Source organism: Leopardus geoffroyi, chromosome B4 (genome assembly GCF_018350155.1).
Source record: "Leopardus geoffroyi isolate Oge1 chromosome B4, O.geoffroyi_Oge1_pat1.0, whole genome shotgun sequence".
NCBI lineage: Eukaryota > Metazoa > Chordata > Mammalia > Carnivora > Felidae > Leopardus > Leopardus geoffroyi.
Window position 1 is genome coordinate 127436626 of NC_059341.1, and position 18478 is coordinate 127455103.

At 48.6% G+C, this 18478-nt stretch overlaps 1 protein-coding gene across 2 annotated transcripts in view; it reads left to right on the forward strand.

Moving 5' to 3' along the window:
* Positions 1 to 4887: 4887 nt before the first annotated feature.
* Positions 4888 to 18478, forward strand: part of BTBD11 (BTB domain containing 11) — a 317388-nt gene continuing 303797 nt past the window's right edge. Inside the window, exon 1 of one of the 2 annotated variants that reach the window (XM_045466348.1) lies at positions 4888 to 6590. In XM_045466348.1, the coding sequence (XP_045322304.1) occupies positions 5453 to 6590 (1138 nt within the window). In that variant the 5' untranslated portion in view covers positions 4888 to 5452. The remainder of the gene's footprint in view (positions 6591 to 18478) is intronic. The other variant, XM_045466347.1, reaches the window with a different exon arrangement.

An 18478-nucleotide genomic window follows, 5' to 3' on the forward strand; every position in this document is an offset into this window, starting at 1 on the left:
GCCGAAGGACAAAGGATTATATTACTACACTGATAAACAGGTAGGCTTCAGAACAGTACGCAGAAAATACTTTAATTTTCTTTTGGAAATAGCTTTCTGGCTCTGGTATAAATGATATGTCTTTGTCATAAAAAGTTCAGAAGTACAAAGAAGAAAGTTAAAAATCATGGGAAAAAAAGAAAAAGAAGGGAAAAATGGACAGAACTAGAGTAAATAAAACTCCTTCAAAAAAAAAAAAAAAAACACCAGAAATCCACCAAACTAGTTATAGCTATTATCTCCATCTTTTTAGGCAAATTTACATACTTATATACATATTTAGCTCTACGCAAAGCATTTTACACAAATAGGATCATATTATATATGCAATTCCAAAACCCATTTTCAAAAACTTCTTCACTCCGATACAGCGTGGAAATAAAGACCACCACCATTATTCTTTGCAAGTGTTTAGTGTTCCCGTGTATGAATTACTATAATTCATTTCATCAGATCCAATTGAAGGACATTTAGATTGTTTCCCAAAGTCCTATGTGAAAAAAAAAAATTACCAAGAGCATCCTGTATCCTTCTGAAAAATTCACAAGAATCACTTTGGGTAATATCAGAAGATACGATTTCTGGGAAATCATAAGGAATTCACATTGACATTTTGATATATATTGGCAAACTGCCTTCCCAAAAGATTGCCCCAGTTTATGCCCCACCGTGACACACATTCATCATGACTGAATTGATAAATCTTTTTTAATCTGATAGGCAAAATAATCCCAGTAATTTAATTTTGGGGGCTTTTTTGTTTATTCTTTAATCTTCAGTATATGTTTACTGTCTATTGGCATTTCTTAGAGGATAACATATGTAAGACTTCTGGTTTCAAAGAAAAGAGTTGTTTCTATGCAAAGAGGTCCATCAGAGCATTACTTATACTAGTTAGAAACAACCAAGAGAGGAATCAATACACCAATTAAGATACAAACATGTGTTGGAATATTTTGTAGCCACACAAAAAAGGATGTTTTGGATAAATATCTAATAGCATGTGGAAATGATTATACTATAAAGTTTGAAGAGCTTTTTTAAAGTTTATTTATTTTTGAGAGAGAGAGAGAGAGAGAGCAAAACAGTGTGCATGACCGGGGTTGAGGCAGAGAGAGAGGACACAGAGAATCCCAAGCAGGCTCTGCACTGCCAGCACAGAGCCCGATGTGGGGCTCGAATTCATGAACCAGGAAATCATGACCTGAGCTGAAATCAAGAGGCGGACGCTCAACTGACTGAGCCACCCAGGTGCTCTAAGGAAATTTTTTCAGGAAAAAAAAAAAATCAAAATGCAAAATAATTTACAGAAAATTCCAACTCTATTGAAATACATATGTTTAGAAGAAGAAAGATGGGAAAAAATTAGACTAGAAAGGAAATGCAAGAAGTCGTTAATGTGGATGACCTATGTAAGGTGGAATTTTGGATTATTTAAATTTTCTTCCTTATACATTTTTGCAGACAGTGAATTTTCTAATATATGGAGCTAATATATAACACTTGGTTGATGCATTCACTATTCTCACTGTCTAGAGGACATTCACCCACAGATGTTTAACATTATCATTAAGGATTTATTTTAGTGTACAAAACGGACATATGCTTTGATTTATCCATAATACTAAGGAATACGCCCATTAGTGCTGGCACTGTATTAGAGGCCAGATCCTGGCTTTTGAGGAGTGTGCCCCTGGAAGGTGAGAGGAGGCATTGTGCGCAACATCTACAGCATAAGAGAGACGAGCACGTTTGTTGAGATACGGGAAAACCTTCTACAGGAGGCAGTATTTCAGCCCATCCTGGAAGAAGTTGGATTTTATATGTAACAGTTGTCATTCTCCCCTCTGACTTTATAAGACACAGGTGTTTATTGCAGAGGATCAGAAAATGTGGAAGATAACAGCAGACATTTACAGGGTTATTGTCACATGTGGGATACTGTGTTAATTTCTTATATGGAAAAAATCTTACTTAACCCCCAGCAACCCTATAAAGCTGGATGTGATGACTTTGTGTATTTCAAAGGCAAGGAGAGGGAGGACAAAAGAGATTAAATGAGTGAACACTGGGTACGTGGTTGGGAAATTGGCAGAGGCAGCACTGGAACCCAAGTTGACCTGGTGCTACAGAAGAAAATAAATTAGTGCTAAGCTCATTCTTTCAGCTTCTTTTCCCCCCTATGCATGAAGCTTTCTCTTGTCTTCTTGCGACCTGCACCACTGGGTGGGTCTCACTCAAGCATGATCAGCACATAGGTGCTAACTGAAGGCATATGAGTGGGTGAGATCACCAGGGAAACATGCAGAGGGGAAGAAAAAAGGACCTGAGAACAAATCCCAAGCAACAAAGATGGATATGCTTTCCCAGGTCTGGACAGGGTGGAGAGCAGGCAGCATGGGAAAATTTTCACAGTGATGGCAATCTTGGAGCTGGATCTTAGAAGATGAGAAGTTTGCTAGCTGGAGAACAGGGAGCCAAGTGTCCTGAGCAAAGGAAGGGAACAGCATCTGCAGAAACATATGGGATGCAAGGGATAACACGGTAATTTGGAAAACCAGCAAGTGATTTTAGTATGGCTGAGCATAGAGATTATGTGTGTGAGTGTGTCTGTATCTTTGCATGTCTCTGTGTATATGTGTGAGTGTATCTGTGTGTCTACGTGAGTGTGAATATATGCTTAGGAAGTTAGCCTGATGATACAGAATCTGGAGAAAAAGGCAGGGGGCAGGGTTTAGCTCATTAAAGACTATGTATCCATGTGTTAGTTGGTTTTCCAGAGAATCATATATCTATTGGTGTTCTGCTTCTTTGAAAAAAGAGAAAAAAATAGAGAGATTTATTATGGGGAATTGAGTCATGTAAATTATAGAGGCTAAGAAGTCCCACAGCCTGACGTTTGTGAGCTAGAGACCCAGGAAAGCTGGTGGTGTTCAGTCCAAGTTCAAAGACCTGAGAACCAGGGGAGCCAATGGTGTAAATCCCTGTCTGAGGGCTGAAGAATGTACGTCCCAGCTCAATCAAGGAGGTGGGGGGGAAAGTAGTGAATTCCTCTTTCCTCTACCTTTTCTTCTATTTGGATTGGACGATGCTCAACCACATTGGGGAGAGCAATCTACTTTACTGAGTCCACAGATTCAAATTCTGATCTCATCTGGAAAGACCCTCAGAGACGTACCCAGAAACAATGTTTAAACTGGGCACCTGTGGCCGGCTCAGGTTGACAGACACATAAAATCATCACAATCCTTTATAGAAGGTTTGGAATTTTATGGAAAGAGAGTCTGGAAACAGAGTGGAGAGATCCCTGAAGGCCAGCTAATTGGTGCAAACTTTATTTATCTGGAAGGCAATGGGGAGCCTTTGAATTTTTTTTTTTTTTTTTTCAAGAAAGGAATGACAAGGTCAGAAATGGGCTTTTGGAAGATCCTGGACTGGATGGTTTGGAGAAGGAAGAGGCAGGAGAGAAGAACAGGCGGTAGAGTATTATAATAGTCAAAGTGAAAAGTGATGAGTATATGTACTCATGTACTAGGATGGTAGCTACAGAGGGTAGTGGTTTGTTGGGGGTGAAGGGATGAGTGGATTGGGGACGATCGATAGGAGAAACATCAGACGATCTGTGGGGTTATCTGGGAAAGTCCATTTGAACCAACAGTTCGAACGCATGTCCTTCCTTCCTTTATCCACCCATTTACAGCACACATTTACTGAGTGACTCTTTTGTGACAGGCCTATGCACAGTGAACCCCTTGGCCAGTGTGCAATCTAGAAACATTATCATATTGTAACGACCTAGTGTTAAAAGGGCCCAGAAATCAACAGCTTCAGAATGGTGGTAGGCAGGTGAAGTCCCCAGGTGGGTACTGGGGGATCTGGGCTACCTTTCTGTAGGAGGGGATTTCTAAGCTGAAGGAAGAGGGTCCCGAACCTCAGGCAGAGACATTGTGTGGGAGCTGGGAATCCCCTGGTGGGAAGGGTATCAATTCTGCCCTGGTGGGTGGAGACAAATAAACAAGCCCATGACATTTGATACAACTGCAGCTAAGTCATGCATACATGTGATATCTTTCTTTAGTCAAAAAACAAACCTCTCATCCGTGCAAATTTACCCTTTTAAGGCTGAGCTGTCTGGAACTACATGCACCATGATGGCAAAGTGGGACTGGAGCCTTCCCTCCAGCCCACCACCACTCGGGCCTTTGAAGGATGGGTGCACGGTCGTCCTTCTGGCTATTGAAAAGAACCTAGTTCATGTGCCCTGGTGGCAGGTGGCTCAGGTCCTGAGATTCAGCCTTCTAGTGGTATCCATCGCCCTGGCCTCTCAGCTAGCTGGCCTGGTTTCTAACCTTCCCTCCACGTTGAGGCGAACTAGGGCTGAAAGAGGGCCTCATTAATTGGTATGGGGACCCAAAGATGGGGGAAGGGTAGAGGAAGAAAAAACAGACTTTGCGTATGAAAGAAAAAAACAAAGTGAAATCCGAAACTCAGGGGCAGGAAGTGACCCCAGGCAGACACTTTGTGAACCACTGGCGGGTAGCACACCTCGGTGGGTGGGGGTCACCTGCCCAACCTACCACCCTCCGGTCTGGTACCAAAGCCAGGAGACTGAGGGGCAGGGACAGCAGCAGAGGGACAGTATCCGCAGCTGTTCGTTCCCACAGACCCCCCGTAATTGCCGTGCCGCTGCCCCCCACTTCCTGCAGCCTTGGTCACCGCCGGGGGCGTGTGTGAGGGGCGGGGCTACGTGGAGCAGAGGAATTAAAAAAAAAAAGCGAGATAATTAGCATCCTCTAATCCCATTGGCTCTCCGTCGGCCCTGCTTTACATACGCCCGCCCTGCTGGCTGCCAGGGTGTTGCGGGGTTCGGCAGGGTTTGCAGCCGCCGCGGTAACTGCTGCGCTTCAGTGCAGGGCGGGCTGGCGCTCTAGCGAACCTCGGGCCGGGAGCCCGAAGCCGGGAGCCGGGAACCGGGAGCCTGGACCCCGGAGCCAGCTGCCGGCAGAGCTGCTGCTGCGGCGGCATCTGAGTCCATTTCCGTCCTACGAACACTGAGGTCGGCGTCCGGAGGCTTCTGCGCTCAGCAGGGCCCAGGGAGGAGCGGGTCAGACACTTTTTATTTTATTTTGGAAGAAAGGGGCGAGTCCCGGCGTGAGCTTTCCTCCCGGCCTCGCTCGCTCCCCAGTGCGCCCCAGCTCCCACCCGGGCTCTGGAAGATGACTTCGGGGTCTGCCCGGTGTCTACCAGCGGCGGCGGCGGCGGCGCGGGGAAGCAGCCGAAAGTAGTAACACTTGGTAGTAGCGGCTGGTGGAAAAGTGAACCGAAGCAGCGCGGACTCGGCTCTCCCCGCGCGCCGGCTCCCGCTGCTCTCGCTGCTCCTTCCCTGGCGGCCGCAGCATGAAGTGGCGCAGCGATGGCCAGGAGAGGTAAGAAGCCTGTGGTGCGGACCCTGGAGGATCTGACGCTGGACTCGGGTTATGGTGGCGCGGCGGACTCGGTGCGCTCCTCCAACTTGTCCCTGTGCTGTTCCGACTCGCACCCGGCGTCTCCGTATGGCGGGAGCTGCTGGCCGCCTCTAGCTGACTCCATGCACAGCCGGCACAACAGCTTTGACACCGTCAACACTGCCCTGGTGGAAGACTCCGAGGGGCTGGACTGCGCCGGCCAGCACTGTTCGCGGCTGCTGCCGGACCTCGACGAGGTCCCCTGGACCCTCCAGGAGCTGGAGGCGCTGCTGCTGCGCTCGCGGGATCCCCGGGCAGGCCCGGCGGCCCCCGGCGGCCTGCCCAAAGACGCGCTGGCCAAGCTGTCGACGCTGGTGAGCCGGGCGCTGGTACGCATCGCCAAAGAGGCGCAGCGCCTGAGCCTGCGCTTCGCTAAGTGCACCAAGTACGAGATCCAGAGCGCCATGGAGATCGTGCTGTCCTGGGGCCTGGCGGCGCACTGCACGGCGGCCGCGCTGGCCGCGCTGTCCCTCTACAACATGAGCAGTGCCGGCGGCGATCGCCTGGGCCGCGGCAAGTCTGCGCGATGCGGCCTCACCTTCTCTGTGGGCCGCGTGTACCGCTGGATGGTGGACAGCCGCGTGGCGCTGCGCATCCACGAACACGCCGCCATCTACCTGACAGCGTGCATGGAGAGCCTCTTCCGGGACATCTACTCGAGGGTCGTGGCCTCCGGACTGCCCCGGAGCTGCAGCGGCCCTGGCCCGGGCTCCAGCTCCGGCCCAGGCCCGAGCTCGGGCCCCGGCACGGCCCCCGCGGCGGATAAGGAGCGGGAGGCGCCGGGAGGGGGAGCGGCGAGCGGCGGCGCCTGCAGCGCAGCCAGCAGCGCCAGCGGGGGCAGCAGCTGTTGCGCCCCGCCGGCCGCCGCTGCTGCCGCCGCAGCCCCACCGGCAGCAGCCGCCAACCACCACCATCACCACCACCACGCACTCCACGAGGCGCCCAGGTTCACCGTGGAAACGCTGGAGCACACAGTCAACAACGACTCCGAGATCTGGGGGCTCCTGCAGCCCTATCAGCACCTCATCTGCGGGAAGAATGCCAGCGGTAAGTGGCCGCGCGGGTGCCGCCTCCTCCCACCCAACCCCTGCTACTCTGGTTGCAAGTTTGCCTCGCACCCTCCCCCACCGCGTCGTTCTGGCCACCCACTGCTGTCCCAGGCCTCTGAGAGGACCGCAGAGCTGGAGGCGGCCCGAAACTCGTCTGTTCACTCCCGCGCTAGGAATCCGCGTACTTTACGCGCGCGGCTCCTAAGGTTCCGAAGTCCCGGAGCGCACAGTTCTGCCCCTACCGCAGGGCGGGGCGGCGGCTGCCCCCTGCTGACTGTGGGAAGAATCCATCACCATGTGGGGGCACAGGTTTGATCATTTGCCCCTAGTACGTATTTCTGCCATAGCCCTGTGCTTTGTTTTGTTTTGTTTTTGACCTTGAAGATGCCAAATTCTCGGGCGCAGGACTTTGGCTGCTTGGAATTACGGAAGAGGTGCATTCCTCCTACTGCCGCCCAGTTCTCATACTTCCCTGCGCCCTCCGGGACCCTATCTGGGCGCAGGTGTAGGAGAGGCCCCGCGGCCGTCAAGGCAGAACAGTGGAGAGATCGCTTGGCCTAGAAACTGTGGGGGAGAGGTGTGTGTGGTGAGAGGGTCGAGCGGGAAGACTTCTAGGTCCCAAGTTTTCCCGGGGCAGTTTTTGGAGGCTAGAGCGGCACAGCTGGTGGGTGCTGCTCAACGGACACCCCCTTCCTCAATATCCGACCTTCCAGCTCCTGCCTCTCTCCGTTCCCCGTGGCAGGGAGCTGCAGCTGTCACCACTTGCCTTAAGGAGCGCCACTCGAGACCCGGGCAGGATGGGAGTGGGGCGGGGTTCTGGAGGGGGCTGTCAGTTTAGGGCGTCGTTTCCAGCAGGTTCTGTCATCCCCTCCCACAACCCCCGTTTTGGAGGCGGGAGCTGGGTGGGTTTGAACCTGCAGTTCTGGCGGTGGAGGGGGTGGGGCCGGGGGCTCTTGTTTTCGAGAGCTCGAGCTGGCGGTCCTGCCTGTCTGCGAAAGCCAGAGCTAGACACTTCAAAGCTTCAGTTTTCCACAGGAAATGGTAGAAGCGTAACTGGAGACTCTAAAAGCGAAATAAAACTTTGCTACATATTCGGTGGTTTGGCCGGAGATTGCGTGGTTGGAGCTGAAATGCAGTCTTTCTGGGTAGATTTCATTCATGTTGCTGCCTGTCGGTTTCCCGGGGGCTGAAGGAAAGATGCGGCGGGCGCGGCCCGGCCTCTGGGGGTGCCAAGTGTGTGCTTGTGAGTGTGTGCGTGTGTATGTTAAATGTGTCTGTAAGTGTGCGCAGGAGAGGGCAGGCTCGCGGGGCTCCAGCAAAAGCCCTTTGGAAACTGACCCTCCAGCTCTCGGTCCTTTCACCTGGTTTTGATCATCGTTGGGGGAGGAGAAGGAAGGAGCAAAGTGGGCGTGGGGGTGGGGGAGGGGCGGGATCGCGACTTCCGCGTTGATCTGGAGACTCTCGAGGATCTCCTGGCCAGAGCCCTTCCCACTCTGCTGCCAGCCGAGGGCGCAGAGGCTCCCCCTTACCTCCCCCCCAAACACACATGAAATCCTGACCGAGGCGGAAACCTGCAGGAGAAGGTATTATTGATTGGTCTTTGTATAAGCTTCTTCAGAAGGGGGAGGATTCACCTGAAAACCCCGGGACCTGTGGACTGGACTGCTCTGTGTATGGAACCCTCCCCTCCCCCCCCCGTTCCCCCCCCCAAAAAAAGCACAGAGGGCTTAATTTTCCTCCCACCAGGTGCGCCCACCTCCCCTGATCGTACCTCTTCCATTACAATCATCCTTAATTCTTACTGGCCCACCAAACCTTTAGCCCCCTGCTGGGACTGGACCTTTCCTTTTAGTAATCTCCCACAGTGTTTCCTTCCGAGTAAGGAGCATTCCCCTTAGGGGGCGCCAGTCTTGGGATCTGGGAATCTGGGCAACCTGCTCCACCCGCGTCTTTGCCATTCTCTTGAAGTTAAGACTTCAGCTGACTCTCCTTCTTGGGCCTCAAGTTTCTTCATCTGTAAAATAAGGGCGTCCTGTAGCTCTGTCTGTATTAGTAACCTCTAAATTTTTTTCAAATTGGTTTTACTTTTATGATCTTTAACATCTTTTAAAGACAGTGTTTGTGTTTATCCTTTTTGGAGTGAGTATAATTTAAGGAAGGAGAAGACCACAGAGTTGGTTTTGGGCAGGGTGAGTGTGTGGTGATTGGGGTTTGCAGCCATCCTAGCGTTTACCACACCACAGAGTTTAACTCCTGGGTGTCAGGGCCCCTTCAGCCATTTCTTAGTATGAGATATACTGTAATTTCACTGTGATCTATCTCTTTTCTTTGAGCTTGTTTAAAATGGCAGGTCATTTATGCAGAAGAGAAAGGAATGAGCAATTAATTTCTTAGGTATCTGAAACATACATTAAACATCAAACCTATTAAACTGTTTTGCATGGCAGTCTTTCTGCTCTGCCGGCCTTATTAAGGAGCCCAGTCCTCACATGATCGATTTTTTCCCCCTTTAACTCCGCAGCATCACTTATTTCATTTGTGAATTCATTTATTCGTCAATATTTATTGAGCTGTTAATAAATTTAAGGACTGCGCAAATATGCAGCACACAGGTAATAACGGCCAACATATATCCAGCGCTATTCAGATGACCCATTTGATCTTCAACATTCCCTTGAAAAGCTACTGCTGTTATCCCCATTATACAGAGGAGGAACTGAGGCACAAGGAACCTGACTGTTTTGCTCTTAGGCCATCCAACCCAGTTGAACAGAGACCCTTTACAGCCTGACAGTCTTTCTGTCCCAACACATTACTCTTGTCGTTTCTTTCAAACTGAACTGGGCCGTACTAGATTATTACATTTTTATAATCTCTACCAAAGTCTAAGGGAGCGCCTGGTACACAGCTGGATCTTATTAGATATCTGTTAACTATTTGTTGAATGAATGTAAGAGGCCCATTAAATCTTTGGGATTTAAAATTTACCCATCATCATCTATAATCAACTCTCTAAAGGCCTCTGAAGTCAGACTTCCTGGCTTTGAATTTCAAGGCTGTCCTGTTCTAGCCGTGTGTTCTTAGGCATGTTACCTAACCTCTCTGAGCCCCATTTTCTTCAGCTGTAAAATAGAGGTAATTATTAGGATTAAATGAGATTACGTGTATAAAGGCATTACACTCTGGTGCCTGACACATGGTAGGGGCTAAAATGGTCATGGTAGTTGTGATAATCCAGGCACAGTGGTATCACACATCTTTATCTCATCCAAATGAACTCCTCTCTGGTGTGGACAGAGCCAGCAAGGTACAGGATTTTACTTGGATCCCCCTTCCCAAAATTCCCAAAGTCAAATAATTCATTGCACCCATCTCACGGATTGGCTCCATGGGCTCAGCCCCTACTGCCAAGGTCACAAAAAGATTGTTTTGGTCAAAAGAAAGTAGCTTATTTTATTTGCTGTATTTTTTATTTTTTTAATGTTTGTTTATTATTTTGAGAGAGAGAGAGAGAGCGTGAGCAGGGGAGGGGCAGAGAGAGAGGACGACACAGAATCCGAAGCAGGCTCCAGGCTCTGAGCTGTCAGCACAGAGCCTGATGTGAGGCTCGAACCCACAAATGGTGAGATTATGACCTGAGCCAAAGTCTGCTGCTTAACCAACTGAACCACCTAGGCACCCCTTATTTTTAAATAAGCTGTATTTTTAAATAAGCTGTATTATTTTTAAAAAGGCATGCGTAGTGAAGTGCTAGGGAACTTTCCAGGTAATAGAGTTCAGAGGTATATGCATTTGTTGAAATGGCATTGCATTGTAAACTTAAGAATGTGTGTTTCACTATATTTTAAAATGTACTTTAGTAAAAACAAACAAACAACAAAGACATTAAGAAAAAAAAGAGGGGCGCCTGGGTGGCGCAGTCGGTTAAGCGTCCGACTTCAGCCAGGTCACGATCTCGCGGTCCGTGAGTTCGAGCCCTGCGTCGGGCTCTGGGCTGATGGCTCAGAGCCTGGAGCCTGTTTCTGATTCTGTGTCTCCCTCTCTCTCTGCCCCTCCCCCGTTCATGCTCTGTCTCTCTTTGTCCCAAAAATAAATAAACGTTAAAAAAAAAAAAAAAAAGATAGACATCCTTGACTGAAATTTTGTTGTAATGCAGAGAGAGTTTGAAGGGAAGACTGGAAGAGGCAGTGTGGTGTGATGAAAGGGATAAGGACTTTATACTGGGAAAGACTTAGCCTCGTATATCAGCTCTGCTGCTTTCCAGCAAATGACTTAATTTTGCTGAATTTGGTTTTCTCATCTGCACAGTGAGGATTACCAAAACAAACAAAAAAGGCATTAAAAAAAAGGGAAGAAAATCCAAATCTACCACATACAGTGATTAAAGGATTAAATCAGATCAAGTATGTGAAAACACCTGTCACATAGTAGGCACTTAGCAATAATGGCTTCCTTAAAAAACTGATTATTCAGGCTGCTGATTTTGAATAGTCTCTTTCATTCAAGAATCCCAAATCACTTTATAAACATTAATTAACATGGGCCCCAACCCCGGCAACACTGGCTTGGTGGGTAGGATGGTTTTCAGGTCTTTTTCTTCGCCGTTGCCCCCTTAGATTCTGTTGTGCACTAAATGGCTTACTCAGCAGTTTTCCTGTCCCCTATCTGGTCATGCTGTTCCATGGTGCAGTGTTGCTGTGCTGGACAAAAATCACACAAAAATCACAGAAGAAACCTAGCTTCTTCCAAAGAATAGCAAAACTATCTCAAGAGTCAGCCACGGCAGCGTCTGTGCTCACAGAGCACATTTTTAATTAACTAGCTGAATGTAAATGAAAACTTGGAATTTGGGTCAGTGGAGGGTTGTTTGGTTTCCTATGCAGACTTGCCAGTTCAGTGCTGGGGCATTTGCAAGTAGGGTGTTTCATGGAACAGAAAATAAAAATAACAGCAAAATAAAATGAGGAGGGATCAACCCGGAGACCTGGTGTCAGCAGCCGCATGCTGATGGCTTTTGAATAGGAGGAAGGCCTCCAATTCTGGGTCTATCATGATTAGTGACCTTGAGCCAGGCACCAAAATCACCTCTAAAATTGGTCTGATTATCATCTACCGAGAGGTCTGACTTCGAAGTCAGGCACACCCATACCTTGCGAGCTTTCCTATCAGTAAAATGGGTATTCTAATAATAGCTACAGGTATGTAGTGCTTATTACATGCCAGGCATGGTTTCTCTTTATTATAATCATTATAATCACATTCGCTGTTATAAAAGACAACCCCCAAATCTCAGGAATTTAACATATAATAGAAGGTTGTTTCTTACTTGCTAAAGTCTGGTTGGGAGAGGAGTGATGGGGGAGGAGAAGGAGGGTCAGTTAGGTACCAAGATTGATGGGTTTGGCTTTCTTTACCTTCAGTATGTGGCCTTCGGGGCCATACTTGGACATTCATCTAGCCAATAGGTAGAGAAAGGAGAGAGTAGAGATCTTACGAAAGGTGTTACGGGCTAAGCCTGGAAGGGATCTCCATCGTTTGTGCTTATATATCCTTGGCCAGATGTGCCAGGGTTTCTCCAGCCCCCAAATATCTGTGTGTATCCTTCTTCTCTCACTTAAAACATGTTCCCCTTCCCAAGGGAGGACACTAATATTCTGTGCAGTCATTGCTTGCAGAGGAAAGTTGAGGATCTTTGGGTGAAGCTGAGTTCTAGCCATTGGATTGTGTATGGCTTCTCATGGTCCAGGGAGCCATGAGCCAACAGAGACATGTTATCTGCCCCTCTGCATCCATATCCCACATTGGAAAGGGCAGGGTAGCCGCAGTAAAACTCCCACTAGGAAAAAGCAGTAGTGGAGGACACACACAAGTCACTGGGTTAGTTCTTCTGAAACCTTGGCAAGCAGGCACTGTGTAGTTGTGCCCTGGAAATGGGTGATGTTCCTTGCTTAAACCCTGAGTCTGCTCCTGGGAGAAATTTCCTGGTTTCTTGTTCTCCATGCTCCTGGCTCTGCCTTGTGGTGGGAGGATTGTCTTCGTCCATTTTTTTTTCTTGGCCCTTCCTGAAGCAGGTCCTGAGGGATATGACCAACCTGAAGCTCTAAATCTTTTATAACCTAGTTCCTTCCTGCTCTTGAACTTCTAGGGGCCCAAGGATTGTTTTAATGCTGTAACAGTAAAAGATTTTTAAAATGCACGCTTAGAGATTTTGCCAATGCAGTTCTCTTAACAACTTAGTAGGATTTTCATCAGTGACATCGAATGTGCCGATAGCCACACCCATAGTCATTTCCTAGAGCTAATTATCAAACTGGATTATTTCTTCACTTTCTTATCTGGATACCTTTCTTTATCTCCCCTTAATGACAGCTACCTTGCAGCCACCAGGCTTATGCGGAAGCTTATACCCTTAATCTGATCATTTGTTTCACTTAAAAGTCTTCTCAGTCTTTACTCTTATTGTTTGGGGTCTAGAAGTCATTGTCTTTTTCAGCTCCTCTTTCTTACTAATGCCTTGCTAAACTCAGCCAGGAGCAATAAAGCAAACTATTACCATTTTTTTTTTTTCCTAAACGTCTTTCTCTAGAGCCTATAGGCTCAGTTGGCCCAGTTTCTGCCTCTGAGTCGTCCTAGGTGACAGTTAACATTTTACCACTGTCCAACATGAGGCTGTCCAGTTTCCCAGGCTCTACTATCTGACTTCTAAGCCAGGACCACATATTTAAGCACCCCACTTCTGGTACCAATTTCTTTAGTAGTCAGGGTGATGGTAGCTGTTAGATCAGATCAACCATAACACCTTAGTGGCTAAACACAAGAAAAGTGGTTGTCTCATTCATGTTGAGAAAAGTTGATGCCAGGGCAGGGAAGTGCTTTGTTCCACAGAAGTTGACGGAGGTTCTGCCTTCTGGAACATTTGACTCCCCAGAACTTCCGTGCTCGGGGACAACAGGAGTGTGGAAGAGTGTAGGAGATTTTTATAGGACAGTCTGGATATGAGTATATCAACTCCTTCCACATTCCAGTGACCAGAGCTCAGTCACATGGCCTCACCTAGAAACGAGGGGGCTGGGAATTATGGTCTCTGGTAGGGTAGCCATTCCCAACTACAATTCTAGATTAGAAAGTTGAGGAACAAAAAGTTTCAAGAATCAGTCTGCGGTGACACAGCTCACAAATGGCTGGGTCAGATTTGAACCCAGGCAGTCTGGCTCTGGACTGCCCCTTAGGATATTTGTGAAGATTAAAATAATATAAAAGAAATGACACAGTGTATACAAAGTGTCTTTCCCAATGTCTCACGGTAAGCAAATACTTTATACCTATCATGCTTTACGTTTATTATTATTGTTATTGTCATCCTAATCCGGAAGTGGGGTGTGGTGTGGATTCATGGTGAATCAGTATGAACCTTTTAGGCATGGGAAGAATATGAATCCAAAACGAGTGGGTGCCCTAGGAAAAGTGTATTATGTACCTGTCTTTTCCCCTCCAGCACCCCTTGCAGAGGGGCTAACATTTGCTGGGCCAGGTAGTGTACTCGCAGGGCGTTCCAGAATACTTCCCGCAGCCTTCACCCCATTCTTGTGAAGGGCGTGTTTCCTCTTCCCATTTTACTGGGGAGGAAACCCAGGCTCAGACAGGTTCAGTGGCTGGCTGAGTTGCCATAGGTACTGAGGGGTAGAATTGGGGTTTGGGCTTCAGAACCTGTGCTCTCTGAAGGGCTACAAGCACCGTGGTGAAGATGAGCCTCTGAGGGGATCCCAGCTCTTTTCTCAGCTCGTGCTGGTTTTCCCCATCCTGGCTGCCCCGTGAGGTTGCTGTGTAGCCTCTTCAGCCGAGGCCTCGGGGCGGTGGGTGGCTTTGTGGTCTCCAGGGGACAGCTCTGTCCATACCCTGCCTAGCTGGGTCAGTAGACTCAGTGCCAGAAGGAGGGCGGGCCTTCTCACTAGAACTGCGTGCAGAAATCTGTGGCATGATGGAGAATTTGTTCTGGCCCCCCTGAGAATCCCAGGGCTGGAGGTTTCTCAGACTTTAGAGTTAGTGGACCAAGGTGTAAACTCTGGTGACCTCGGGAAAGCCAGGTAACCTTTCTGAGCCTGGGTTTCCTCATCTGTTAAATGACGATAATGGTAGTACGTCCTTATGGTGTCATCGGGAGGATGAGTTAGTTCATGTCGAAGTCCCTAGAATAGGTAGTATTGGACGTATCACAAACACTTAATGTCTGGTAGCAATTATTATTATTATCAAATGTTTAAGAGGTGCCAGCTTCCTTGCTTAAAGATCTGCTTCCTGAGCCCTGCTTCATGTATTGAGTAAAAACCTTGAAACACTCTGCCAGTAACCAGGCTTCCAGAGTTTGACCACTTAACTGGTTGTATGATATCAGGCAAGTTACCTAACCTCCCTGTGACTCATTCTTCCCCTTTGTTAAGTGAGAATAATAATAAAAGCGAATTCTTAGGGAAGTGTCTGACATGTAGAAATTGCTTGATAAATGTTGGTGTTGTTTTATTATGTTCATTATGATTTTTTTCTGTAGGCACTATGTTAGATGTTAAGTAACATGGTCATGGTCCCTGACCTCATGGAGCTTGCAGGCCTGTAGTGAATTATTTCCATCATGAATAATCATGTAGGTATACATTTACAACTGTGATGGTTGCTACAAAGGAGAGATACCTGGGGTAGTCAGGAGTAAGGGAAGGCTTCGATGAGGATGTGAGGCTTGAGTGAAGTCGAAGAATGACCCATTTGGTTGAAAAGGTATAAGAGTACTCCATGATGCAAGCAGAATGTGCAAAGGGCCCGTGGCAGAAGGGAGCATGGTGAGAAGGAGTGTGGCCAGAGTGGCTGGAATGGGAGAACCAAGTGAGGAGAGCTGGGTGGAGGTTGGACCAAGCCATCTTCCAGATTAAAGAAAGAGTCTTCTTTTCCCAAGGACACTGGAAAACCTTTGAAAGGTTTTAAGGAGGGCAGCTGTATGATCAGATTTGTGGTCTAAGAAGCTCATGTAGGCTGCAGTACTGAGAACAGATAGGAAGGAAGGGGAAGGTGAATGTGGGAAGGCCAGTTAGATATTGTTACCAGCCCCATCCTACCCAAGAAGAATCTGAGGCTATGAGACATTTCGTAACTTGCCCAGAGTCTCTGAGGCAATGAATGCAGAGTGGGGATTTGAGCTCAAGTCTGAGGGACTTCAGATTCTCCCTTTCTCCCACCCATGTGGTAGCATTCCTGGGGAGCATTCCATTCAACCCTCACAATTTTACAGGTAGGGAAACTGAGGCTCAGAGTGAGACTCCCCTTGCCCAATGTCACAAGGTCTTACAGCAGAGCTGGAACCAGTACCCGGGCTTCTGGATTCTTAGCCCGTCTCCTATTCTCTGTGATGCATTGCTTCCTCCAGACCAGCTCACTCCTTGGGGGCAGAGAGGGCTGAGAAGCTGCGTTGTTGACAGCAGTTTTCGAGATTAATTTACAGCCAGGCTATACCATCTCCAGCTTTTACTCTGCGGATCACAGTAAAAGAAATGCTAGTCCAGGAGCATGGGGGAGGTTCCCCATTCGCTTGCGACTGAGCCAACGAAAGCAGTTACTTACTGTGAAGATCAGGCGTGCTCTGCGCGGAACCGTATTAGCCGCTCCCCAGTGCGTTAACATCCAAAAGCAAATCAGAGAGGCAGTTTGATACCTTAAAAAACAATGCTCGTGTCAGAAGCTGAGGCTGCTTGGATTAACTGGATTCTTTTGGGTGGCGTGTGTCATTGTTTCTTCCTAATCCCAGCCCGTAGCACCACCCAGAAGTCAGGATGTGCATGCGTAGGCAGACACAAATTACCAATCTCTCTCTCTCTCTCTCTCTCTCTCTCTCTCTCTCTCTCTCTCAATGGCCTCAGAGAATTTCAAGTACTGGGGAACAGATACAGCGTTTCCTTTCCTCGGCCTCCCCTCTGGCCTCTTTTCTTGGCCTCCTGCCCCTCCTACCCCTTGCAGCCTTACCTTTGCTGACTCTGAGCGCTAGGGCCTGGGCTCACCCTTGTGAGCAACAATGGACATGGCCCTGCCCTGAGAAGCTTGCAGACCTGAAGTAGGTTTAGTTTATCCACAGATAATCACCCAAATGTAAAACTGTGCCCGTGACCGTAGCTCCTCGGCAGAGGTTCACAGGGTCGTAGGACAGAGTCTCCTCAGACTGTGGGGTGAAGTCTGGGGAGGCCCAGCTGGCTGTCCTGTGTGCCTCCAGGGGTGACTGGGGATACCAGACCTCCGGGGATCCTGGGTGGGATTGGGGGTTAAGACTCGTGGTTACCTTCCCACCCTGGAGCCATGTCATCGGGGCCGGGAATGGAGCTGGGAATCTCCTCTCTCAATTCGGAATTCTGCGTGTGCCCCACTCTCTTTAGAAACCTACCCCACCCCTCCCCCCACTCTCTCCATTCTGCAGCTGCCATTTTCAAGGCCAGATGCTGAGTCTCCAGATGCTTGTTCTTCCCATTCCTGGGGCGGACTGGTGTGGGTGGGAGGCTAAGCGAGTGGCCAGGTGTGGGGCGCCCCCTCTTTCTCTTCCCCTCTCCATCTCCCGGGCGCCTTCCCTCCTGGTCCTGCTGCTGCCGCTGACCCTCTTGCTGTTCCAGGTTTTCCTTTCCCTTAGCGTGAGAGCTGTGGAGGAAAGAGCGACAGACAGGAGCAAGCTGGCGATTTTGCAGCCTCTGGTGGTCTCAGCATGTGGAACCCCTTGGGGCAGCTGGGAGCCTGCAGGGGCTGGTGGTCGAGAGGGAGGGGGTGCAGGAAGGTGCCTGAACCCTCTAGCAAGTAGGAGGGCTTCTTCGGCTCAGGCCTAACCGGGTTTACATATGCTGTGTGGCCTGGGACAGGCCCCTGACCTCTCTGAACCTGTTTCTTCTTACAAGAATGGGAAATAATGATAATACTAGGTTCTGGTATTCATGCTGCCGTAAGTGTCAAACAAGGCAACACTTTGGAAAACAGTAAAGCCTGGAATTTACTAATGGGAAAAGGTAACATTTACAGAGTGTTTATCACTGTATTAGGGCTTTCCTGAGAAACAGAACCAATAGGATATATAGAGATTATATATGAGGCGATTTGTTATGGGAATCAGCTCACACGGTTGTGGAAGCCAGAAAGTCCCACAATTTGCCAGAGCTAGATGGAGAACCAGAAAAGCAGGTGGTATAATTCAGTCTAGATCCTGAAGCCTGGGAACCAGGGGCCACTGGCGTTAAGTCCTGGAGTCCGAAGGCCTGAGAACCAGGATTTGCTGCCCTTTAGCTTCCCAGTGGCCTGTGTGAAAAGAGCCATCGTGAGCAGATACACAATTCACAGTATGATGGATGAGACAGAAATAAACTAGCTGCTGTAACTTTTCCTGCAATTTAGGCCTGAACGAAATTTATCAGCAGGAGGCTAGAAGCAGTTATTAAGTGGCACTTAGCAACCTCACATTTCAGCCCATAGTTGTTAAGAAAGAACAAAGAGAGCCTCCTCTTGATTGCAAAGGGTCTCTCTCCCCTGTCTGTCCCCCCCCCTCCTTCATACCTTACCGAACATCCAGTTGTGGTATGTGAGTAAACAGAAGGCCAGGGATGGGGCAGCATATCAGTGTCCCTCCTGTGTTCTGGAGGAGGGTCTTAGGGTCAGAAGTTGGCCTGGAAGCTTCTATCTGTGTCACATGGTCCCTAGAGACAAGATATGCATTCATTTGAGTACAAGTATATAAATGCTCCTCTGGGGAAAAATTAGCACCCTGTGCACTGTACCTGTGGATGTGGTCTTCAGCAAGCCTGGGTGCGAATTTGGGGAGGGCAGAGAGCGCTAGATGGGGTCTGGGCTTTGGAGAGATCAGCACCGGTGTGGTCA